This window comes from Dreissena polymorpha, chromosome 3 (genome assembly GCF_020536995.1).
Source record: "Dreissena polymorpha isolate Duluth1 chromosome 3, UMN_Dpol_1.0, whole genome shotgun sequence".
Classification (NCBI taxonomy): Eukaryota; Metazoa; Mollusca; class Bivalvia; order Myida; family Dreissenidae; genus Dreissena; species Dreissena polymorpha.
In genome coordinates, this window is record NC_068357.1 from 69,901,097 (window position 1) to 69,927,798 (window position 26,702).

Below are 26,702 nucleotides of genomic sequence, written 5' to 3' on the forward strand. Positions count from 1 at the left end.
GATATGGCATAAGACCCATTTTCGCATGATGCCGCTAATATGTTGGAAGTAACCTGTCTGAATTGTGAGGTCCACATTTCAGTCCAACTTAAGGCCCCATCACACTTGACCACGTCCACGAAGACCGCGCTGCGTCCTGAAAATGTCGTAGGACATAGCGAGGACGGTGTAAACAATGTAAAAAATGCATTTATTAAGTTTCTGCTATGCTCATATCACGTTTGCACTCTTACTGCGTCCAACATGTTCCCACTATGTTCTTGTTGCGCTATGCTTTAACTACGCTCGTACAGTGTTGCTACTACGACCGCCCAGATAGCACTGCGTTCTTACCACGCGCTCATCACGTTCTCACCGCGTTCTTTGTCTGCATATAAATACTGCGATTCAGCTCGATCCTATTATTCAATCTGCGACTTTCTTCTGAGCAAAAGTAAAGTATTTTATATCAGAAAATATGTTGAGAAGGAAGGGGGCTGCAAAGCAGATACGAGAGCAAAACCGAGAACTCCATCCCCAGCGAGTGATGGGTTCAAGGTTGTTCCTGAACCAGAACCTATCTGTAACAGTGGGCCCACTGAAACAACAGAAAGCGGAGCCGAATCAGATGTGTCTAGCATTGTCGGTACCGGACCAAAGAAGGCAAAACAAGTGTCCACTCTGATCATCATTGGGTATTGGGTCTGGATCTGGGCATCCAATTGTTCCATTTTCCAAACACTCCATCAATTCGGACTCGTTGTGTATCTGAGCGTCAGACATGGGCCCGTATCCACCAATATCTGTCCACACAAACTTATAATCGGCGTCCACCAAAGCAAGAATAACCACCGAAAAGAAGCCTTTGTAATTGTGAAACAATGATCCAGTGTTATTTGGGCATCTGATAGCCACATGTTTGCCATCAATTGCTCCGCATGCGTGTGGCACATTCCACTCTGTCTGCAATAGTGCGCCATTCGACTTGTGATGTTGGGCATGATATGACTGCGTCCTTATATTCGTCAACGATTGCCCGGCACACTTCAGAAATAAACAATGATATTGTCTTCCTAGCAACTCTAAAGGCGTACTGCAAGGACGGGTACTTGTCGCCAGATGCCAAGTAATCGCAAGTTTCAGACCTGGATCCAGCGCTTTCCTGCAGGGGGTGTCTGGCTTCTGACATCTTGGACCAACTCGGTTGAGAAGCTCATCAAGCATTTCAGGAGGCATTCTAAGAAAATTGAAGAATGACTGCTGATCTTCCATTCTTAAATCTGCCATAAGTCGGTCATATTGGCCGAATTGCAGCCTTCTTTCTGCTGACAGCCAAGGCCGCACCCAGCAAGACCTGGGCTGTCTTCTATTTCTTCTCTGCCTTCTCCTTCTCACAAGCAATAGTGCGACCTGTCCATCGAGAAGAGCCTGTTGTCCAGCCAATTCAGCAACATGCTGGAGAAGTTCTTGGTTGTCCATTCTTTATTGAAATGGAAGTGAAAGGGAAATGAATCCAGTTTTTATACTCGACCACCAGAACGTGGCATGGTCGTGTCTAGAGCCTGCTGCAAACATACCTAAGATGTGATGAGCACCGGTAGAGCGTACTAAGAACCTAATAAGGTCTTTTGAAACGAAAAAGGGACGTATCATTGTCGCAACACTAGCGTAGAGGGTCGTAGTGAGAACCCGATGGCCGTAGCAAGAACGTTGTGATAATCTAGAGACAACATGATGCGAACGTCACACACTTTTCCATGTCTTCACTACGCGTGTATTGTGTCAATGAGGTTCTTACTAGGTTTTAGCTACGTCATAACTACGACCACACCAAGTTCTTACCATGTCCTGATTTGACCACGTCCTCGCCACATGAATTTTGAACATGTTCAAAGTTTATCCACGTCTTTCACGTCCATGAAGACCGTACCACGTGCAAAGCTGGGTCTACTGCGTTGTGGCTACGTTGTACACGTTCGCACAACGTTCTGGCATATTTTTGAGGACGTAGTGGGAACGTGGCCTAGTGTGACGGGGGTATTACTAGAAGCTGGTTGATAAAAATCCACAACTTTAAATTGTCCTAACCAGTTATTTTTATGCTCCCCCCAAAATTTATTTTGGGGGAAGCATATAGTCCCTTGTTGGTCTGTTCGTGTGTGCGTCTGTCTGTCTGTCAGTGCACAATTTTTGTCCGGGCTATTTCTCAGCAACTAATGACCGGAATTCAATGAAACTTTATGGGAAGCTTCACTACCAAGAGGTGGCGTCTCATCAGGATCCAAACTGTTTGCTATTCTGAAAGTATTCTTTGAAAAAAAAATCGAAGAAAATGCTTATTTTAGAAATTCAGCAGACAACATTTTAGCAGACAACATATTTCCCAGCATTCAAAGGGTTAATTGTTTCAGCAGATTATTTCCAGGTACTACTTCAATTTTGCAGTAAATAACTTCAATATCAAAAAATTGGTTGGTAACAACCATATTCATTTCTTAATGAAGGTTAGCTAAGTTTAAATATATTTGCATTACTCAGTCATTACCCTCAGTGGAATTTTGCCAATACCAATTCTTTCTCACCCAAAGTCAGTAAAAATAAGAAAGTTATTGTACTTTCAAAAATGTTTGTGGAAATAAATCAGTTTATGGGGTAATTCTGGAATGTTTTGTTTACATAAAACAGGATAATCATAAGTGTCTGGTTTCAATCTTTGTTTGAAGTAATTGGTCTTAGAGGCATTAAAATGCTGTCTTAAAAAATATAGGTCATTAAACCCTTTACCACTTAGATACGTATTTTTACGCATTTGAAGTCTCTTAGAAAGTAAATTTTAATTAAAGACTTTTGACTCGATAAATGTTTTAAAGGCGAATCATTTTCAAGCCTAAGTTACTGATCAGCAGCAAACAGCATAAAACCTGAACTGACTGCAAGTTACTTGCAGGCCGTTCTGGTTGTATGCTGTTTGCACATAGCCATTTTCATTTTGCTTCTGAGTGGAAAAGGTTTTTAAAATACAGGTCATATAACTGGTACCAATATATTCAAAGGTATCAGCCGTATACTGTTGATAGCATTTACATTATTATCCCCACGTTTTTCGGAGAAAAAGTGGGGATATTGTGGTGATGTGTGTCTGTCCGTCCGTCTGTCCGTCCTGGCCACCTGCTCCTCCTGCACTATTAGCACTAGAACCTTGAAACTTACATACATGATAGCTATGAGCATATGTGCGACGGTGACAGTGATGGAATTTTGATCTGACCCCTGGGTCAAAAGTTATGGGGGTTTGGGCGGGGCTGGGTCAGAGATTTTCACTTATTTTTATGCCCCTGGTATGGTGCATTGGCCATAACTAAATATTGATGATAGCAACTTGATATTTGGCATGCATGTGTATCTCATGGAACTGCACATTTTGAGTGGTTAAAGGTTAAGGTCAAGGTCAAAGGTCAAAAAAACAAATCCTAGGGAAGTAATAAGCTTTAAAGGGAGGTAAGTAAATAACCTGCCAAATGATATAAAAAAATTGAATGAATCAAAGTGGCGCATGGAGTTATACAGGAGTATTCAATTGTCTGTGTTAACTCATCTGTGAAATGGTTTAGCTCATCCATCTAATGTTTATACAAGGGATTATAAAATATTGGCGCAAAGGGACACCTGTATATGAGAGAAGAGATAGAATGCAGTCAAGCATAAAAAGCATGAGAAACTCATGGCATAGAGCCTCAAGAATCTATAAAAGGGCTGAAACTTTCAATTTGTGCAATTACAATTTTAGACTCATTACTGAAAATCTGTCAAAATGTTCAAGTGGGAAATTTGTTAGGAGAGCAGGATGAGGAGAAATTAGGGTATAGATTTTCACTCATTTTTTAGGTTATTTTACATTAACTTCTTCATTTCTACATTGAATTACTTCAAATTTATACTGAACATCTCTTATGACAATACGGTCAATCTCAACTATGCAAGGCCCCATTACCAACCCTGGGGCGCCCCTGTGTCAAACATGCGGCGTGAGGATACGAGTCGGCCTCTGCCGCGCCATTTTTAGTATTTGAAGTTAATATACTGTCTGTTTTTTATCCTGGGATGTTATAAAAAGCCATGTCTAATGTCATCTCAGCCGGTGTATCTTGAGACTAGCCTGCCAAATTGCGCAGTCTGGTCTGGAACTGCCCTGTTTGCTATTGAGACCATAAAACCTAGCATGACCTTTTAGCGGACTGAGTAGCTCCTAACCAGACTACGTGGATGTGCTGCATGTGCTGCATGTGCGTAACCCATGAGGCTCTTATACGTCATTGTATTGAGACCATAAAACCTTGCATGACTTTAAAGCAGACTGGGTATATTAACCTGACCAGACTACGTGGATGTGCGTAACCCATGCTGTGGCTCTGATGTCATTTTATGAAGTACAATGTAGTACTAATACGCTTTGATCGCACTTGATAAAAAATACATTAAATCTGAACATCCACAATAAAAGAGAAGGGTCTTGTTAAATATTTTTTGTTTGTTGCAGTTCTCTTATTTCAAAGTAAAATATCATAAAATGTATCATAAACTCATAAACATATATTTATGTTTAATATGAACCGACTGACATGGTATGGAATAAACTTACAGTACTTAGCTCTCTGTTTTTTTTCTTAACTAAAGATAGATCATTATCCATTTGAAAAATATCCTACAACTGTTAATCATTTGTTTCATGATTTATCTCATGATAGTATGAACAGTGTACTTCATGATAACCCAAGGCTATAAACATATGCTGTTAATTCTTGAACTGTTATCTAAACATGCAGAGAGATTTATAACTAGCCATCAAAGTTAAGGAATCAGTCCAATCATGGACCAAGAACATCTGTGTTTGATTGCTGCATGATTTGATAATTCATTGCTCTTATCTTCCACCCACATTTCTGTGTTAATTTATATCCTGTTTGTAACAAATAAAACAACATACACATGTTGGAAATGAAAGAAACATATATTATATGATTGAATATTTTCTCATACAACAGAAATATTGGACTATATAATTATATTGGATTCAATTTCATTTGAAAGTAATATCACTTTTTAAAACTTAATATGAACTCATCTTTAAATTGTTCAGAAAGGCTACAAAACACTATCATATAGTTATTGATAGCTCTCACCGTGGTTTTTAATCACAATAGGGAATTAAAGCATGAGGATAAATGAATTTCAGTCAGTTTTCCACATTTCACAAGCAGGAGGTGGTGCAGTTGGTTAAATGTCGCTGGTGTTTTCTTGACTTACACATAAGAGTTAATATGACTGACTGTTCAACCTATTGTTTTTGCTACTTAACAAACAATCTAAACATTAAGTCCCCATAATATTCTGAAACCCATTCTAAAACTTTAAAATTGACAAAAGGCCTAGGCCTATAAAAAGATGTCTGTGTATTGAGAAGTACAGTAAGGCTCATTAAGTCATTAAAAATGACTGCTTAAACTTTTGTTTGAATTTTAAGATGGACAAATCTGCATGGTTAAAACAGGCTAGCTAGCTCAGATGGTAGATAGCTGGGCTACAAAACTGAGGGTCAGGGGTGCAATCCCCGGCTAGACCACATAGATGTAACTTAGCAATTAGGAAAAAATCTAATTATTCAGTTGTGGTTGTTAAATTTGCAGCATGATGTAAATAATATTCAGGTATCAATCAGCTTGGCTTGATGTATATAATCTTCCTATCTACCTTAATTAAATGTGAAATCTCAAAGTGGATCTTGTTTGCTTTTAATGGAGATAATTTTGTTACAAATTGAAAACCAGCTGTGCTCGGTCAAGGGGCAAGGCTTGACCTAAAACAGTCTAATTCATGTGTCAATCACTATACAGTTCATGTGGCAGTGTATTGGTCTGTTTTAATGAATATACACTTATTTCATGGATGCGCGGTGAACAGTTAAAACTGTTTCCCAAGGTATCAGGGATGACTTTGGTCTTTGGTACTGTGGGGCCTCGGGCAACAGTTCCAAAAGTCAGCCCTGATACCGAGGGACAACAGTTTTGACTGTTCACCAAGCATCCATGAAATAAGTGTTTTATTACCTGATCAAATTTCCAACATAGAAATAACAGCAAACTAAATTTTTATTTACACACAACAGTAATCAATAAAATAAATAATTTTGACTGTTTACCTGTAAAATGACGTCAATTTTTCGACGAAATGACGTCATTATTCCAGCGGGCAACAGTTCTAATTATTACCTGATGTCTTATATAAATGATAATTCATTATTTTTTTCTATTTCCTCGTCGAAAAAGACATTTGCAATGTTTTAAACTGTTACTGGTGAATATCAAACTGTTGACCGGTCAACAGTTTGAACTGTTGCCCGCTGGAATAATGATGTCATTTCGTCGAAAAAATGACGTCATTTTACAGTTAAACAGTCAAAATTATTTATTTTATCGATTACTGTTGTGTGTAAATACAAATTTAGTTTGCGGTTATTTCTATGTTGGAAATTTGATCAGGTAATAAAACACTTATTTCATGGATGCTTGGTGAACAGTCAAAACTGTTGTCCCTCGGTATCAGGGCTGACATTTGGAACTGTTGCCCTCGGCCTATCGGCCTCGGGAAACAGTACCAAAGTCATCCCTGATACCTTGGGAAACAGTTTTGACTGTTCACCGCGCATCCATGAAATAAGTGTATACTGTTGACCTGTCAACAGTTCAATATTCACCGGTAACAGTTTAAAAAATTGCAAATTTCTTTTTCCACGAGGCAATAGCAAAAAATAATTAATTATCATTTGTATAAGACATCAGGTAATAACAATTAATAAGCTTTGCTCTTGAAAAATGGGGTTAAATACATGTGCACAATGTACTGACCCAGATCAAGCCTGTGCAATATGTACAGGATAATGAGGGACAACACTTTCCGCTGTTATGGAATATTTAGTTTAAAGCTAGTTTCTTCTAATGAAAATCCAGTTTAGGTGGAAAGGGGGGTCCCTGATTAGCCTGTGCAGACTGAGCAGGCTAAATTGAGACAACATTTTACACACATGCATTTAGCCCAGTTTTCCCATAAGCCGGCTCAATTTTTGTTTTGGTAAAATAAGTTTATGGTTTGAGGCAAAGAGGAAGAGAAAGATTGTGCTGTAGTTAACTATTATGTTAAGTCAATAATGGACCTTTTACAAATTTGCATTTACGGATATCAAATGTAGATATAGATCTGTAAAGCTTAGAAGTATACAAGGAGCTTGTAAATTCATTTGTTAGTTTTTATTTTGTAAAATACTTAAGTATTTTCAGACCCTTTTTTGTGAAATGCTCTACAATTTGATCACGTTTAATATGAATTAAATGGAATATGTATACGTTTATGATTATGTATTTTTGTTGTCCAATGTCACATAGAAATATGTACAAATATTTTTATTCATGGAATTTAAATTAAATCTCTACAAGTTATAATTACTTGGAGATATTGTATCAGCTTACTATTCCACTAAGTCAGTAAGAGCCATAGAATAACTGGAGCTCTAAACATTTTCCGGTTTCCATGGTAACTGTATTATTCTCCCCAATGACTCAGTTATTGGTCTAAGGGACAAATATTAACAGCGTCTTTTACAACTCCTATCTGAACAGAAACTAATAATATGGATGTCCCTTGTTGATTTTATCTCTCAACTTTTTCTTCACCATTTGTATTCAGTTTCCAGCAGCCGCTGAAAACATGACCCACTTTCTTAAAATCATTCAAAGATGTCATTTCATAGCAGAAGATCAATTAAAATTCAAATAAATAATTGTTTGATGAATAGTTGTACTTGCGGAAAAATTACATTTTGTTAATGGCTCTTTTTTAAATTGTCATTAAAATTGTAAGTGTAATAATGGATACAATATATTTTGTACATAGTTATCAGTTTAAGTCCCATATACAGTATTAACACACTAAATTTGATGCATTTAAATGTTTATGTACAATATCTGCACATAATAAATATCATGGTCATCCATATTCAACATTACACTTGAAATTGTAAAAATAAATCAAATGACAGGTTTTTTTTTGGCCCGATTTTATAGCCGAAATTCGGCTATGTTCCCAATCCCAAAAAGTATACTTTTTTCCCAAAATGTGGCAAAAAATTCCCAATTGCAAAAAAACCAAAAAAAAAACCCTTTTTTTTTTTTTTTAAAGAAGTCTTATGTGTATTTTATCTCAATTTTAATTCAATTACATCTAACAAAGTATGTTATGATTTTTTTCTTTTAATTTTAATGATTATAAAGAGTTAAATCAAATTTAGTATTTCCCTAATCAGTGGACTTTTCGTGTGGAAAAAAAGGCTAATGAATTTATTTTCCCAATTTCATGAAAATGCCGATAAAATTCCCAATTCCAAAGCCATGGGCTATCTTCCCAAAAAGTGGAAAAAAAAACCTGAATGATGATTACGAAAATAATATATTTCAGGGGATGAACGATACCAACAGTCCAGGTTTCTACATTGAGAGGATAAATGCCATGGCCAGTGTAAGGAAGTTGAATTATGGAACTTGCAAAATGTTCACGGTTATGGTGATAACAAATTTTGTCTAATTATTATTAGTAAAACTATGACATTAATGATGATGATTATGATAACTAATTTGATTATGATGATGAATGTGAAGCGGCTGCTGTTGCTGGTGCATCTGCTGCTGCTGCTGATGATGATGATGCTAATTAAGAAGAATAAGATTATGATATTAGTGATTGTTTACCTCCAGATTATCAGTTATGATGAGGAGGAGCTTCAACAAAGGGAGAAAACTGTGGAGAATCTTAAAACAGCTCTGAGAACTCAGCCAGTGAGGTATTTACCTCCCTTTGCATATTTTGTGATCTGTTAAATCAGCTTGTTGAGCTGTTCCCATTGTTCACTAGTTCTTCCTTTAAGCACCTAAGTTGATATTTATAACCCAAATGAGCAGTATCTGTTCCACAAGAGCCTTTGTTTTTTGGCGTAGCAGTTTAACCCTGCTCACCTTAGCTGACCTTTACAAATGTCCAATGAAATTTGAATAAAAATGTCTGACAGTAGGCCAGAAACTTTTCAAAGGAGAAAACATGCAATCTACTAACAGTTATCACATTTACATTAATAGGTACTCCAATTGACTTTCTATGTCTTGACTATAAGGTATGAAAAGGGATACTGCAGGCCGTTTCTCAAAGATGTTTACTGTGTGTTCAGCATGAAACAATACTATCTCTAATGAAAAGGCTTGATGGATAGAACAGATTCACACTCAACTCTTGACATGAATGCAGTTTGTGTGTGCCCCTTTACATTTAGTAGATTGTCTGTGCCAGAGCGTTTGTACTTATAGGCTTTGTTCTCATGTTTAGTTATAACTCCCATATTTTAGGTCATATGAATATTGTTGTTCCCTATCCTGATATTCGTATCAAGGGTAAGTTCTTGGTCAGTAAAAGAATTGCTATATAAATGCTGTTAAATAGATAAACTTGAATGTTTCTTTGACCAGAAGTATCTTAAATTAAGATATTTAGCGATATTATTATGGAATGAAAATAATAGATTATTAAGGTGTTTTCAACAATTCCATCATATGTACTAGTTTTGGTTAATTAAATAAAAATTATTCCACCATATTAACCAATTTATTAACCCATTTATGCCTAGCGTCTAGAAAAAAGGCCTTGGCAAACAGCATAGACCCAGATGAGAGTCCACTAGGCATAAATGGGTTAAGCATCAGCGCCATGATTCATGATACTATTTATAAAAGAATCAAATAACAATGTCTGACAAGCCAACAAAACTGGTCTGTTTGCAGGACGTGCAAATAAATATTAAAATTATGTACAGATAATTTATGTATGGCTGGTTGACCTATATGTTTTCATTTCATTTCCATTCTTCTTGTGTATTTCTGTTCTGTATCTATAGATATGTGATCAATAATATCTCATAATGAAAAATAAGCCATGAAATCTGGCGCAACACAGAGTAGTTGATTTATGTGTTTTATGCGGCTAATTACTGCGCAGAAAGGGGCATTTACTATCCTTGATATCATTGATATAACTCTTTATCTGTCACCAACACCAATCACAATCAACGTCATATATATTTTTAAAAGATATTTCTAATTTGTATATTCTTGACTTGTATTCACTCCCTCACTTTGCCGTCATTGCGCCAATCATGATTTTTCACTATACAAAAGATAGTTCAGTATCCCATTCTCTTTCCAAGCACTATTTTGTTTTGCTATTACATATTGTTACCCCCACTATTCTGTGACTCAGTGCGCCATATTTGCTTTTTTCTGTTCCACAGTTTTGTGGTGCGGTTTCTGGAACTTGAAGGCCTGGCCTGCCTGGAGAAGTTTCTCACCCTGATGGACTACAGTGTGGCTGAGAGTAGTGTGCATACCTCCATCATTGGCTGCTTCAAGGCCCTGATGAACAGCTCGGTAAGGTTACAAACCATCTGATATCTCTGCACCACTCAGATATGCCACTCAGATACACAATTTGATACTTTTTTGGTCCCATAGAAAATCTGTTTGAATTAAAGACTTTTCATACTAGATTGAAGTTTTAAAGCCTTTTTCGACCCTGCGCTAATCATGAGCAGCAAACATCATGAAACCTGAAAAGTTACTGATGGTCAGGTTTTATGCTGGTTGAATATAGCTATTTACAATTTGATTCTGAGAGGGAAAGCGATATGCAATGTGGGTTCATAGACCATTGACTTATTTTTCTTTCACCTTGCCTATTTGTTCAATACCTCATAGAAATCTTGTAAGACTGTCTTATATAACATTATTTTATATATTATCATGATGTATTTACATTTTTATCATTTTCTGTTTTTTATTCATAAAAAATATATTTAATTTTGACCTTTAAAAGTTACCTTGTTTACATTATTGTAGAGTTATATTGTCAATTTCTTATTCTCTTTGTGCTGAGAATTATTCATAGTGTCATTTTTTGTCAATAAAACTTTCATTAAAAAATGTAACGAATGATAGATGCAAACATTTCTTTCCTATGCAGCAAGGGCGCAGTCATGTGCTGGCACATCCCAACAGCATCAATGTGATAGCCCAGAGTCTGCATGTAGAGAATGTCAAGACGAAGATAGCGGTGCTCGAGATACTCGGGGCAATGTGCGTTGTTCCAGGCGGGCATCGCAAAGTACTGGAGGCCATGTTACACTATCAGAAGTACGCATGTGAACGTGTGCGATTCCAGGTAAGAAGGAAGATACACTTGCAATATTTTAACTAAAATATGTAAAAGTGGCTATAATCATGTTTAAAGGACTATATATGTATAAATACACAAATGTTTGATTTTAGCAAAAAATATTCCCTTAATTGATTTTTATAACATACTTTATGATGGCTTAGAGAGTATATGAATGCACTAACCTGCAATACCTTGCTTATATAAAAACAGCAATAAGATCTATTGAATAAAATGTAAAATATTTTAGCAACAAAAGGACAGAATGTATTTTGCATAAGTTTTCTACTGCAACACAATAAGTAACAATAATTATTAAGGAATAAATTATGAAAACACTAATGACAAAAGAATTCAAACAACACATATCATTTTCCCCCTACAGCGTCTGATCAACGACTTAGATCGCAGCACGGGGGTGTACCGGGAGGAAGTGAATCTGAAAACAGCCATCATGTCTTTCATCAACGCTGTGATCCGATGTGGACCAGGAAAGGTGGGTGGTGCAATAATATGTCTAGACATTTCTTCTCCCACTACTATGTGGTGGGGTTGGGTGAAATGGGATTCACCATGAACATTTGTTTGACTATACATAGACACAATTTTGAACACAAAAGGGTCTTAATGCTTGTGTGTAATGTGTTTGCAAGAATAGCCTGAGCAGTCTGCGCAGGCTTACCAGTGACAACACTGTCAGCATATACTGGAAGTTTGTTTATAAAAGACTTTCCTTTTAAGGAAAAATTCCATAATAGCAGAAAGTGTCGTGCCTGACTAGCCTGTGCTGTCTGCACAGGTTAATCTGGTATGATACTTTAGCCATATGTATCCCTGTTCTCCCAGAATGTCTGAGGCTCATTTATTAAAAAATTCAGACTAGTAACACATTTCTTGAATAAGCTTTATATAAACATATTCACCATTAATTAAAAGTTACAGGAAACAATGTAGAATGTGACCATGATGTATGTTATGTTATGGTTAATTTATGTTATATATATGTTTTGTTGTCTTGAAAAAGTTTCACACTTTCAATATGAACAAGTTATTTATAACTAGTAAAAATATAATACCAGCTTAGCACCTTCTCTGTAAAATGTTATTCTTTTTTTACAATTAAGGTAATTATATTTTGTGTATTATAAAATTTCTGCTGAATAAAAGATGGTTGATGAAAAATATTTCCTCCTTGCAGGATTATTTAGAATTTCGACTGCATATACGCTATGAGTTCTTGATGTTAGGAATCCAGCCTGTCATAGAGAAACTAAAACGCCATGATAACGCTACACTCACAAGGTACGTATACAGTAAACTGTTGTCATGAAACGATTTGAGTGTATGATTGTCCATTTATTATAAACCTCACGCAATGTAACAATTAAACAATATTCTTGAAAACAATAATTATACGCGCATGAATATATTATGTGACATACTTCTGAATTGTGAGTGTCTAAAAGTGTTTTCCTGTACCGCTTGAAATGTTAGGAACATTTAAGATTCATAACACATAAAAAAAAAATTCTGATTTTTTCTGCTGTTTGATATAAAAATGGATGTCATACTGTGAGATACAGAATTCTGATCAAAATGTCTGCTGTATTTGATAACAAAAGGGCACAAGTATTTAAGACAGATTATCTATAGATAGAATATACTGGTAAATTCAGATAAAACATTACCAATTCAGATAAAACATTACCAACTTGATATTAACTGCATGCATATTTAAATGATAATGATACTTACATTAGTTTTGTCAAATGTTTGGCTTTCTTGTGCATTATAACTTAATTCTAGTGTTTGAAAATGTGTTATGATATTGTATGTCTGTTTCTGATTTGTGAATAATTTTTGTTTCATTTTCAGACATTTAGATTACTTTGAAATGACAAGAAATGAAGATGAAAAAGTACTGGCAAAAAAGTTTGAAGGTGTAAGTACATTCTTTTGATATGTAAGTTATCTGCTGATACTTATGGCTACCACTGATTGTTAAATACATGGCAAGTTGCTGTCTTTTGTCTTCATTTTAACGTATCTTTCTACATCATTTCATCAAGTGAAACAGGATTTGCTAAATGTAAGTTTCAATAAACTGGCTCATACCACAAACATCTTTGCATTTACCTTTCCAAGTCATGTTGACCCATTTGATACCTCCTTAATTTATGTGTTGTGCATTGGTATGCAAAGATTGGCCTGTCCTTTAAAGGCATTTCATCACTCATTATATAACTCACTTTAAGACAATGAGGAGAATTTCTCTTAAGCTAATGTCCTTATGGTTTTAATTTTCCTCTTTTTGTTACATTTTCCAGGCTCACATAGAAACTAAAAGTGCCAGCAGCATGTTTGAGCTGTTGCGCAAGAAGTTGTTCATGTCGCCAGCCTATGCCCATCTGCTGTCTCTGCTGCAACACCTACTGCTCATTCCATGTAAGTCACATGGATTAAAGACCTTTCAGTGTTGGAACCGAATTTTGAAGGCCTTTGCAAACAGTTTGGATCCTGATGAGATGCCACAGAACATGGCGTCTCATCAGGATCCAAACTGTTTGCTATTCTGATAGTATTCTTTGAAAAAAATTGAAGAAAATGCTAATTTTAGAAATTCAGCAGACAACATTATAGCAGACGACAAATATCCCAGCATGCAAAGGGTTAAAGACCTTGTCCTCTGGGAATATTTATTGGAGCCTTGTTCTGGGAAATCTGGGCTTAATGCATGAGCATAAAGTGTCAGCACAGATTAGCCTGTGCAATCTGCACAGTCTTATCAGGGACAATACTTTCCACTTTAATGGATTGGTTTTTGTTTCAAGAAGTCTTTTAACAAAAATTTAGTAACGTCTGAAAGCGCTGCCCCTGATTAGCCTTTGCAGACTGCACATGGTAATTTGGGATGACACTTTACGCATATACATGCCAGATTTCTTTTAGAAGGCTCTTGGTAGACTATATGCTTTACTGTATGGTTGGTATGAATGCTATGTATTTGCTGTTATTCCTCCAGAGGCATTTGCTCAGTATGGTCAGGAGCTACCCTGTCTTGTATTGAGACAACAAAATCTTGCAAAATGTGCAGGCTTGTTTGGAGCTGAGCTGGATATATTTGGCATAAAATCCATGCGACTCATTTCAGACGCCAATACTGAGTTCACGACTGGCATGTGGTTGCTGATAGACAAGATCATACAGCAGGTCGTGCTACAGAAGAACAACCAGGACTACGACTATGAAACATTAGAGATCAATGTGAAGAAAACCATCCTTATGTATGTTGTCATTCCTCCCTCTTGGGCATAGCTGTGATATTTCAGATTGCTTTTTTGTGGGAAAACTGGCTTTAGCCACTAGTTTTAATGGGTCAAAATAACGTTGGAAATGAACGTGATAACATACAATTTCAATGTTTGTGGTTTAAATATGAAAGTCTTTATATAACAAGTAAAGCACGTATAATTAGTCCCCTACCGGTTTCACGGGAGGGGACTTATGGTTTTGTCTCCATCCGTCCGTCACACTTTTCTGGATCCTATGATAACTTTAAAAGTTCTTAATATTTTTTCATGAAACTTGGAACATGGATAGATGGCAATATGGACATTATGCACGTCATTTCATTTTGTTCCTGCGTCGAAAATTATGGTTGCTATGGCAACAAATAGACTAGAAATACTGCTGAAAATGGTGGTTTTTCTGGATCCTGCGATAACTTTTAAAGTACTTAATATTTGTTCATGAAACTTGAAACATGGATAGATGGCAATATCGACATTATGCACGTAATTTCATTTCGTTCCGACGTAAAAAATTCTGGTTGCTATGGCAACAAATAGACTAGACATACTGCTGAAAATGGTGGTTTTCTGGATCCTGCGATAACTTTTAAGTTCTTAATATTTTTTCATGTAACTTGAAACACGGATAGATGGCAATATGGACATTATGCACGTCATTTCATTACGTTCTGACGTCAAAAATTCTGGTTGCTATGGCAACAAATAGACTAGAAATACTGCTGAAATGGTGGTTTTCTGGATCTTGCAATAACTTAAAGTTCTTAATATTTTTTCATGAAACTTGAAACATGGATAGATGGCAAAATGGACATTATGCACGTCATTTCATTTTGTTCCTAAATAAAAAAAATTGGTTGCTATGGCAACAAATATATATTAAAAAAATCTGGAATTTCTAACAATGGTAGGGGACTTATATTGCTTGACAATAATCTTGTTGTGATATGAAACCAAGTGAGTTTCAGCTAATCTTCTTATATCGGTTCTTAGTATTGTTTGAAATGTTAACAAACAATTACTGATCATTATTGATGACTATTTTCTGATGCACATAGATTTGAAAATTTGCTGTGAATTGAAATTATAATGAAAGAGAAAGAAAGTGCATCATTTAAAAATAATTGCATGTTGTACTGCCAAATGAAATTAGCGAGTTTAAGCTAAATTTGTTTTACACATTTTTTATTGAAACACCCTTTAAAGGTTTTTGAAAAGGTGATAGTCTTACAGGTATAATGTTGTTATACCACTTTCCCAGCCTTAGTGTCGTATCAAATATAATTTGAATGAAATATCACATGATCTATTTACCCTGGTTGAAAGGGAACATTCATCTGACTTCTGATCATTCCAGGCTTACAAATGAAACAGACATCAAGTCCTATCAAGGAAAGCTCAGAGATGTTGAAAAGGCCAATGAAGACCTCCAATCAAAGCTGACAAAGAAAGAACGTGAAGCGGAGGCTCGTAATCAAGAGAAAGAGGAACTGTTGGACACTGTGAACAAGATGAAGAGTAAGCTTGAGGAGAGTAAACAGCAGATAGCTGAACTGGGGAAATGTGTTGAAGATCTTAAATTGCAGGTTGGTTTGTATTATTGTGAAGCTCTTTGTGTTTTTTATTGAAATGTTATGGCTATTAGCTACAACATGATTGGTTTGTTTGGTTGCAAGGAAATATTGGTTGAATAAATGTAAATTTGTGCACTGCCTTTTTATGCCCCCCTTTGATGAAGAGGGGGTATTTTGTTTTGCACGTTTGTCGGTCCGTCTGTCTGTCGGTCAGTCCGCCGGTCGATCCGTCCACTTAATGATTTCCAGATGATAACTCAAGAACGCTTAGGCCCAGGATCATAAAACTTCATAGGTACATTGATCATCACTGGCAGGTGACCCCTATTGCTTTTCAGGTCAAAATGTCAAGGTCGCAGTGACTCTTTACAGTAAAATGGTTTCCAGATGATAACTTAAGAATGCTTAGGCATAGGATCATGAAACTTCATAGGTACATTGATCATGACTGGCAAATGACCCCTATTGATTTTCAGGTCATTAGGTCAAAGGTCAAGGTCACACAATGGCTGCCACTACAACTGACAGCCCAGTTGGGGCGCATGCTGTTTAACAAACAGCCCTTGTTTAAAAAGGGTTTCATTTGGTTACTATTGTGGTCAAAATGCAAACATTTATTGGAGAAGTTTTTATCCTCGTGAAGAAAGATTAGAGGGGATACATTTAAGTCATTCCATTGAGAAGTTGGATTGTGTTTCTACATAAAATATGCAAACATTCCTCAAGCAATTTATATTAAAATTTCAAATATGTCATCATCATGATAAACAGATGGAACGTAATTGAGAAATTGTTCTATGGAATGTAGGCATTTACTGAATGTAAGAGGTCAAAAAATAGTTTTTCTGCGTTTTTGTGTAAATCATGCTGGAGTTTGGCTCTGTTGGACAATTGTGTTTTTTCTGAGTTCTCATTTGGAAGTAAGATTAAAAAGATCAAACATCAAAACATCATTTTGATTTTATTATTGACATTATTTAAGAAAGGATATATGATTTATGCTATCATACATAATTAAATTGAGCCCTGTTTTGGTAAAACTGGGCTTAATGCATGTGTTTGAAGTAACGTCCCAGGTTAGCTTGTGCAGTCTGCACAGTCGCTTTTATGGTAAGTGTATTAAGGAAGTTCCTTGTTTGCGAAAAGGCAGTTGAAGCATAAAGTTTTGTCCCTGATAGGCCTGTGCTGATGACACGTTATGCACATGCATGGAGCCCAGTTTTCTCAGAGCAAGGCTCATATATGCATGTGCCTAAAGTGTTGTCCCAGATGAGTCTGTGCAGTCTGCTTTTATGACATTTTCCATTTAAATGATGTCCCTTTTTAGCAAAAATCTGATTTAGGCGGAAAGTTTCGTCCCTGATTAGCCTGTGCAGACTGCACAGGTTAATCTGGGACAAAACTTTAGGCACATGCATTATGCCCAGTTTTCTCATAACGCGACTCATTTATAACTTGGATACATGATGTTCCAGCTAGAGGCAGAGAGGGGGGAGCGTGTGAAGCTGCAGCACCTGGTGAATACGGGCAGTCTCCCGGACGATGCCAAGATGGGACTGTCCTCAATGACGGTCCTTTCTGGGGGCTACCCTGCCATGATTACACCTTCCCCACCCTCAGGGAAAATTCCCCCACCCCCTCCCCCACCTGGCATGGGTCCACCACCCGCACCAGGTAGGTTATAACCATGGAAAAAGATGTTATTTTAAATTGTTTATTGTTAATAGATCATATCAGCATGTAAAGAAAAGGGTGATTTGCTGTTAAAGCTTCTAATTTGTTTTTAATTGTTTATTTATCAATCTAGTTTAGCATGGGCTACCTAGCCTAGGTGATTTGAGTGCTCGACTACAAGTCTGGGAAATGATGGTTTGATTCCCAAGGGCAACCATAACTTGAGTAGGGATCAGTAGTGACATTATTTTTATGACCATTCTCTTCAAACCTCTATTTTAAGCCTTTCCCACTCAGAAGCAAAGTGAAAATGGCTATGTGCAAAGTAACTCGCAGTCTGTTCCGGTTTTGTGCTGTTTGCTTCTCATCAGTATCTAAGGGTTGGTAATATAGCCTTTAAAACTTGAATCTAGTAAAAAAAGGTCTTTACATGTAACTTTCTAAGGGACTACAAATGTGTCAAAATACATATCTAAGTGGTAAAGGGTTAAAGTAGGAAAGTTGTGAGTTACAGGATGTAGCATGTATTCTCAGTACTCATAGAGCAGCGTACCCAGGGCAGGTGAATAAATTTATTGACTATTTTGATAAGACTGAAAAAAGCAAAAAATTCAAACAAACCAACAAATAAACATTATTCGTGGGATTTCAGTAGATGCAGAACAGACTTTTATCTTGCATTTTTACGAAAGCAAATTCAATGTGTCTGTTTTATGACTGAACAAATAAATATTATTTTGAATCCAAGTGTTCAGTGAACATAGTTTTGAAGGACAAGACATTAATATTAATGTATCATTTTATTAGTGTTATTGTCAAACATATGTATCTCAATCTGAAATTTCATACCATAATTTATTTAATATGTGAATCTTTGACAATCTTTTTAAAGAAGTTTATGAAAAAAACATGTGTAAAGATATATTTAATGACGTGTCAGATTTGTATTGACGCATCCTTTTCAAATGAACCCATACTTCACTATAACATGATGATCAGTTCCTTATTTTTGTTATCTAACACACCTGTTAGATTATAACATTTGTTATTGTTTATAAATATATATTCCCTTATAAATACTTAGTGCCATCATACAACCACTTTCCACAAACATTTTTTTTGTATAAAACATAAATGAGCCGTGCTCTGTGAAAAAGGGGTTAAATACATGTGGTTAAAGTGTTGTCCCTGATTAGCCTGTGCAGTCTACACAGGCTAATCAGGGACGACACTTTTCGCATCAACTGTATTTTTGCTAAAGAGAGACTTTACTGAAATGAAAAATATCATAAAGCGGAAAGTGTCGTCCCTGATTAGGCAGTGCAGACTGCATAGGCAAATCTTGGACGACACTTTACGCACTTTCATTAAACCCCCTTTTCACAGAGCACGGCTCAATAACATTGTTACAACCTAAAATATAATAGACAAATTTCTTCCATACTTGATATATGAGCCTGCTCTGTGAAAACAGGTCTTTATAATGCATAATTATGCATAAGTGTTGTCATAGATTGTCCTCTTCAGCCTGGGCAGAGTAAGCAGGGACGACACTGCCAGCATAAACTAGATTTTTACGAAGAAAAAAACTTCTTTTAAACGAAAAATAAAATAAATGCAGAAAGTGTTTTCCTTGATTAGCCTGTACCCGTTTTTCCCTTAGCTCATATGTATTTAACAGTCAACCATTCATAATACATTCATTACATGTTCAAAGGATTTGACACTACTGATGGTGCTTTAGGTAAGCTGAGAAACCTGCACATTAATTATAATAACTTTGAACATGACATTTATACAAATGGGCCGTGCTCTTTGAAAAAGGGGTTTAATGCGTATGTGTAAAGTGTCGTCCCAGATTAGCCTGTGCAGTTTTCACAGGCTAATCAGGGACGACACTTTCCACTTTTATAATATTTTGCGTATAAAGAAAGTCCCTTGTTAGCAAAAATCAAGTTTAGGCGGAAAGTGTTGTCCCTGATTAGCCTGTGCAGATTGCACAGGCTTATCTAGGACAACACTTTACGTCTTTTTCTTTGAGTGTGGCTCATTGGTACAATTCTCTCCTTATGCTCCTCAGTTATGGCAGTTTTTCAAATTTAAGTATGGCAAATGTGCTCTTAGTCGCCTTTATACATTTAAACTATATAACAATATACTCCACTCTACATTTTGCACAATAAGCTAACATATTAGCCTCTGTACTACTTTCTATTCTAATATTATAGTTATAGAATAATGCAAAACCTCTAATGATTGGTATAACCACTTATTATTATGGACTATGGACATCAGGTTGAAAAAAGGTTGAAAAAAAGTCACGGCAAATTTAAAGAAAAATTTCATTTTTAACATTTTGATTATTTTTATTGTCTGTGTTTCTTATGTTACAAGTAGATCTGAAAACTCTAGTCTGCTTTGATATCCTTTTCAAAATTACATAAAAAATGCTAAATTATATTTTTTTACATGTGTCACCATTGAAACTCAGGTGTGTCTTTTAATAATAAACCATTATTGAAATGTGAGCGACAAGTTCACTTACTGTTTAGGTATGTAAGATGATCTTTATTTTGTGCATTCGTTGGCATGGGTATTATTTATACAGTAAATTTAAACTAGCAAATAGCTCTATGTTATATACAAAATATAGCTTGCAACTCAATTCTTAACTTCTTGTTTACTGCACTAAATCTATCGACCTGAAAATTACCGGTAGTTATTATACAGAACATTATTCAAACTGAAAATAATGATATGTTGTTTTTATGGTTTTTGTTGTGCCTTTTAAATATAAAGGATGAAAGTTGCTTTAGCAAGTACTAAGTACTAATTAATTCAATGTACTTTCAGTCAGAAAAAACAAGTAACTTACCCATGGTTGTTATATATATTAGGCTCTGCACGGATACAGCAATAGCTTTGCAAGCCTCGCAGTTCTTTTATTCTAAGCCTCACCTGATATATTACACATCTGAGCCGTGCTCTGTGAAAAAGGGGTTTAATGCATGTGCATCAAGTATTGTCCCAGATTAGCCTGTGCAGTTAGCACAGGCTAATCAGGGACGACAGTTTCCGCAAAAACTTGATGTTTGCTAATAAGAGACTTTCTTGAATCGAAAAATATCATAAAAGCGAAAAGTGTCGTCCCTGATTAGTCTGTGCATACTGCAGAGGCTAATCTGGGATGACACTTTACGCGCATTCATTAAACCCCCTTTTCACAGACCATGGCTCAACTATATTGCCGCTACCTGCTATTCTCTACATATTGTATTCTTGATGAATTATTTCATTCTAGGTGCCCCTCCCCCGCCTGCTCCCCCACCGGGTATGTTCGGACTCCCAGGCAGCGCTCAGCGTAAAAACGTGCCCAAGTCAAAACAGCCGCTGAAATCCTTCAACTGGACCAAGCTCGATGATGTATGTACCATGTAGAAAATGAATATATGAGCAGTGCTCTGGGAAAATGGGGCTTAATGCTTGTTGTGTTATGTGTCCTCCCACATTAGCCTGTGGGGACATCACAGGCTATTGTGGGAGGACACTTAATGCTTGTTGTGTTATGTGTCCTCCCACATTAGCCAGTGGGGACATCACAGGCTATTGTGGGAGGACACTTAATGCTTGTTGTGTTATGTGACCTCCCACATTAGCCAGTGGGGACATCACAGGCTATTGTGGGAGGACACTTAATGCTTGTTGTGTTATGTGTCCTCCCACATTAGCCAGTGGGGACATCACAGGCTATTGTGGGAGGACACTTAATGCTTGTTGTGTTATGTGACCTCCCACATTAGCCAGTGGGGACATCACAGGCTATTGTGGGAGGACACTTAATGCTTGTTGTGTTATGTGACCTCCCACATTAGCCAGTGGGGACATCACAGGCTATTGTGGGAGGACACTTAATGCTTGTTGTGTTATGTGTCCTCCCACATTAGCCTGTGATGTCCCCACAGGCTAATGTGGGAGGACACGTAATGATTGTTGTGTTATGTGACCTCCCACATTAGCCAGTGGGGACATCACAGGCTATTGTGGGAGGACACTTAATGCTTGTTGTGTTATGTGACCTCCCACATTAGCCAGTGGGGACATCACAGGCTATTGTGGGAGGACACTTAATGCTTGTTGTGTTATGTGACCTCCCACATTAGCCAGTGGGGACATCACAGGCTATTGTGGGAGGACACTTAATGATTGTTGTGTTATGTGACCTCCCACATTAGCCAGTGGGGACATCACAGGCTATTGTGGGAGGACACTTAATGCTTGTTGTGTTATGTGACCTCCCACATTAGCCAGTGGGGACATCACAGGCTATTGTGGGAGGACACGTAATGCACATGCATTAGACCCTGTGTTCCCAGAATGAGGCTCATATGTATTGTAAATATATGTTTGAGATATTTAGTGAATAAGAAGTATGAAACCAGGTTGGAATAAGCATGTTACAAGCATCACGTAAATATTTTACAAAGAGGTGAACGTAACTGAATGACACTTGCTTATAGTTTTAAAGCTAGATTATAATATTCTGTTTGTAAATCTGGCCAAATTATGTGCATATATTTATTTAAAAAGCTCAAAATTTTCATTTAGACCAGTACTGAATTGTTTACTTTATAAATTTCACCCATGACTGTTATTTTACCTTTATTTACATTGCATGTAGACACTGTTGGGAGAATAACACATTTTGATGTTTTAAGACCAGACAAGATTTACGACAGATTGTTTTTCACTTGACACCAGTTTATCAGAATATCTGTTATAACTTATTGTAATTGTGTATATTATTCGTACAATTATGAATATATGCTTTTTTTAGAATCGTATCAAGGGTTCCATATGGACTGATATAGATGACACAAGTGTAAGTATAAAGAATAATTATTAATTTGACTAGTTGAGATGGCATCTTTGTCACAGTATGTTTGTTTACGTTAGTCTGGCAATGTTCATGATATTTAATTATATTGCAGTTCGTTAAATATTCATAAATTTTATTCAAATGACAATTCTAATAAATGACAAAAACATAGAGTATCTGTAAATTACAGAATAATCTGGTATGACACTTTTCAACATGCTTTAAGCCCTGTTTTCCCCAACTGCCACTCATTCTAAATGTACTGTGTTCCAGCTCTACCCACTGCTCGATCTTGAGGACTTTGAGAGGACATTCTCAGCCTACCAGAAGAAGCAGGACGAAACAGACGATGCCAAGACACCCGGGAAATCCCCGCCGAAGAACAAGGAGCTCTCAGTGATTGACGGCAGACGAGCACAGAACTGCACCATCCTCCTGTCTAAACTCAAGGTTATTCAGATAACTGTTGTTGTTATACTTTTACCCGAGTCCTTATTAGCAAGGTTTTTTGTTACTGTTTATGAAACTGGGTTTAATTCAATTATTCAAATAGTTATTGGACTGCAGCAAATATTTTTATAAAGGCATTTGTCATATAACTTTTTCTCAAAAATGTGTAATCCTGTAATGTAATTTATGGATAGCTTGACATACAAATGTGTACTTTGTAAATTGTAGATCAGTAACCAGGAAATATGGATAGCATGACATACAAATGTGTACTTTGTAAATTGTAGATCAGTAACCAGGAAATCAAGTCTGCCGTTCTGAGTATGGATGAACATGAAGACATTCCTAAGGACATGCTTGAACAGGTAGACAGAGAACGTAGTGATATCGAAATGAGCCACTGTGAAAACAGGGCTTAATGCATTTGCTTAAAATTTTGTCCCAGATAAGCCTGTGCTGTCTGCACAGGGTAGACTTTTGTTGATTTTTTTCATTAAAAGCGTCCATTCCAAACAAAATCCAGTTAAAGCATAACGTTTCATCTCTTTTAATTTGAACAACACTTTACACAAATGCATTAAGCCCAGTTTTCCCAGAACATGCCTTAAATGTACAAAGACATGAATGGGAAACTTAAAATAATGTCTGTGACTAGATAGTGAATCACTTTTCAATGATGAGTGGTAAATGTTGGAAATGCATTTGGAGTAAATGTGTTTCTAACTATGTAGGCTGTTATAAGTCATGGAAACCCATATAGATTGTCTTTCACACAAAATAACATAACATAGTTTTTATGCTCCCCTAAATTTTTCGGGGAGCATATAGTTTCCAGTTTGTCCTTCCTTCCTTCCTTACTTCCTTACTTCCGTCACTCTTTTGTTACAGTTTCTCATAGCACCTTCAATACTTTACCGATCTCTTTCATATTTGGCATGTAGGTACCTTGCATGGACCTCTACCTTTTGATGAGGTTCGAGGTCACTGGGGTCAAGGTCAAGGTCACCGAGGCTAATAATAGATTTTTTCGTCACACTTTTTTTACAGTTTCTCAAAGCACCTTCAATACTTTACCGATCTCTTTCATATTTGGCATGTAGGTACCTTGCATGTACCTCTACCTTTTGATGAGGTTTGAGGTCACTGGGTTCAAGGTCACCAAGGCTAATAATAGATTTTTCCTTCACACTTTTGTTACAGTTTCTCATGGCACCTTCAATACTTTACCGATCTCTTTCATATTTGGCATGTAAGTACCTTGCATGGACCTCTACCTTTTGATGAGGTTTGAGGTCACTTGGGTCAAGGTCACTGAGGCTAATAATAGATTTTTCCGTCATGCTTTTGTTACAGTTTCTCATAGCACCTTCAATATTTTACCCATCTCTTTCATATTTGGCATGTAGGTACCTTGCACAGACCCCTACCTTTTGATGAGGTCACTGGGGTCAAAGTCAAAGTCACCGAGGCTAATAATAGATTTTCTGTCATGCTTTTGTTACTTTACCGATCTCTTTCATATTTGGCATGTAGGTACCTTCCATGGACTTCTACCTTTTGATGAGGTTTGAGGTCACTGGGCTAAATGTCATCAAGGCTATTAATAGATGTTCCGTCACGCTTTTCTTACAGTTTCTCAAAGGGCCTTCAATACTTTACCGATATCTTACATATTTGCCATGTAGGTACCTTGCAGGGACCTCTACCTTTTGATGAGGTTTGAGGTCACTGGGCTCAAGGTCACAGAGGCTATTAATATATTTTCTGTGACACTTTTGTAACGGTTTCTCATAGCACCTTCAATACTTTACCGATCTCTTTCATCTTTGGCTTGTAGGTACCTTGCATGGGCCACTACCTTTTTATGAGGTTTGAGGTCACTGGGGTCAAGGTCACCCAAACTAATAAAAGATTTTTTTAGGTGGTTATTAACACATACATTGACAAAGCGCATCATCAGGGAGCATCCATCAGTTTCACTGATATTCTTATTTAAATGAGTTGACAATTGTTTTCCATTAGCAAAGAAAGAAATCATATGTAGGTTATACTGCAATATTCGTGTGCAGATCCTTTTTTTTTAAACAGTTGCATTTTGGACATTGAACAGTTAAATGAACTTGCTTTAATAGGCACAATGAAATCCTTTTTAACTTTAGATTTCTGTTCAATTTAATGTAACACAAACTGTATACAAAATATAATCAAGCAGTATTAAGGTTATGTTTTTAGCATTTAAGGTTCACTGAAGTATCAATTGTTTTGAATCATTTTCCCAATTTGTATTAACGAAATTGTTGACATTTATTATTATAAAAGGTTAGATGACATCTTTTTAAAGCGCTGTTGAGTTTACACTGTAGAAAGATTGATTGAATATAGTATGAAGATACTTTATTAACATTCGGGAACAGTTGACCTACTTTCCCAAAGTAAAGGACAACAGTTCAAACTATGGCCCCCTACACTGAGGGATACACTTGACTGTTCCCAACATTATTATTACTATTACTAATATTAAATATTCTCATTACTCAAAACGTAAACAATCAGTTTTCTGGGACTTGCTTTTTACAGTCAGGCACCAGGATTTTATCTTCCTCTTTGCATTTGAATATTTATCAGATATCAAGCAACATAACATAACATTTCAAAACGAGGAAATATCGCAAAATGTTTCCTTCTTGTTTGAACAAGATTGTAAACAGTATGAAATGGGTTATCAGCATTTATAAATAGAAGTAGGTAATAAATTATAATAGTTTTTAAGCATTTACTTTAAAAATACAGACTCAAAAATAAGTTAATGCTTATACTATTATTTATTGTAGAATAACCCATGCTGAGGGGTATAGATGAATGTTATTAAATCACTTGTGCTTTGCACTGGTGATTTGATTCCTATGCACTTATATTACTTAAATTTGTTATTCTACAATAAACCACGATACAAATATTATTACTTGAACAAAAATATGATGAATGCATAAAGTGATTAATAGATTTCTCATTTCACATTTATATATATATATGAGGCGTGCTCTGTGAAAAGGGAGTTTAATGCATGTGCACAGTCCGCACGGGCTGATCAGGGACGACTTTCTGTAAACGAAAAATACCATAAAAGCGGAAAGTGTTGTCTCTGATTAGCCTGTGCAGACTTCACAAGCTAATTTGGGATGACACTTTATGCACATGCATTAAACCCCCTTTTTCACCAAGCTTGGCCCATATAAAAATAAAAAAATAATATGAAAATAATAAAATACTATTTGCATAATGTTACGTCTGTATTTCAGTTGTTGAAGTTTGTACCTACATCAGAAGAGATGCAAACGATGGGAGAGCTAGGAGGGGAGGTCGAGAACCTGGCAAGGGCAGACAAGTTCCTCTATGAGATGGGCATGTAGGTCACAGACAGTTACCTCCCATGTCTTTCATAATGATTATAGCTCTCTCTATGGCATGGAGGTCGCACATAGTTACCTCCCATGTGTTTGATTATAATTGTAGCTCTCTTTTTTGGCATGTTGGTCACAC

General features: G+C 36.4%; 1 protein-coding gene across 5 annotated transcripts in view; it reads left to right on the forward strand.

The window, feature by feature from the left end:
- The window catches only part of LOC127874632 (disheveled-associated activator of morphogenesis 1-like), an 83,518-nt gene that overhangs the window by 35,868 nt on the left and 20,948 nt on the right, over positions 1–26,702 (forward strand). For 4 of the 5 annotated variants that reach the window (XM_052419092.1, XM_052419090.1, XM_052419088.1 and 1 more), the window contains 17 exons: positions 8,485–8,544; positions 8,781–8,866; positions 10,361–10,496; positions 11,089–11,286; positions 11,666–11,776; positions 12,479–12,582; positions 13,156–13,222; positions 13,608–13,725; positions 14,432–14,564; positions 15,946–16,174; positions 17,638–17,836; positions 19,554–19,580; positions 21,138–21,259; positions 22,671–22,715; positions 22,986–23,162; positions 23,450–23,527; positions 26,462–26,568. In XM_052419092.1, the coding sequence (XP_052275052.1) occupies positions 8,485–8,544; positions 8,781–8,866; positions 10,361–10,496; positions 11,089–11,286; positions 11,666–11,776; positions 12,479–12,582; positions 13,156–13,222; positions 13,608–13,725; positions 14,432–14,564; positions 15,946–16,174; positions 17,638–17,836; positions 19,554–19,580; positions 21,138–21,259; positions 22,671–22,715; positions 22,986–23,162; positions 23,450–23,527; positions 26,462–26,568 (1,997 nt within the window). The remainder of the gene's footprint in view (positions 1–8,484; positions 8,545–8,780; positions 8,867–10,360; positions 10,497–11,088; positions 11,287–11,665; positions 11,777–12,478; positions 12,583–13,155; positions 13,223–13,607; positions 13,726–14,431; positions 14,565–15,945; positions 16,175–17,637; positions 17,837–19,553; positions 19,581–21,137; positions 21,260–22,670; positions 22,716–22,985; positions 23,163–23,449; positions 23,528–26,461; positions 26,569–26,702) is intronic. The other variant, XM_052419091.1, reaches the window with a different exon arrangement.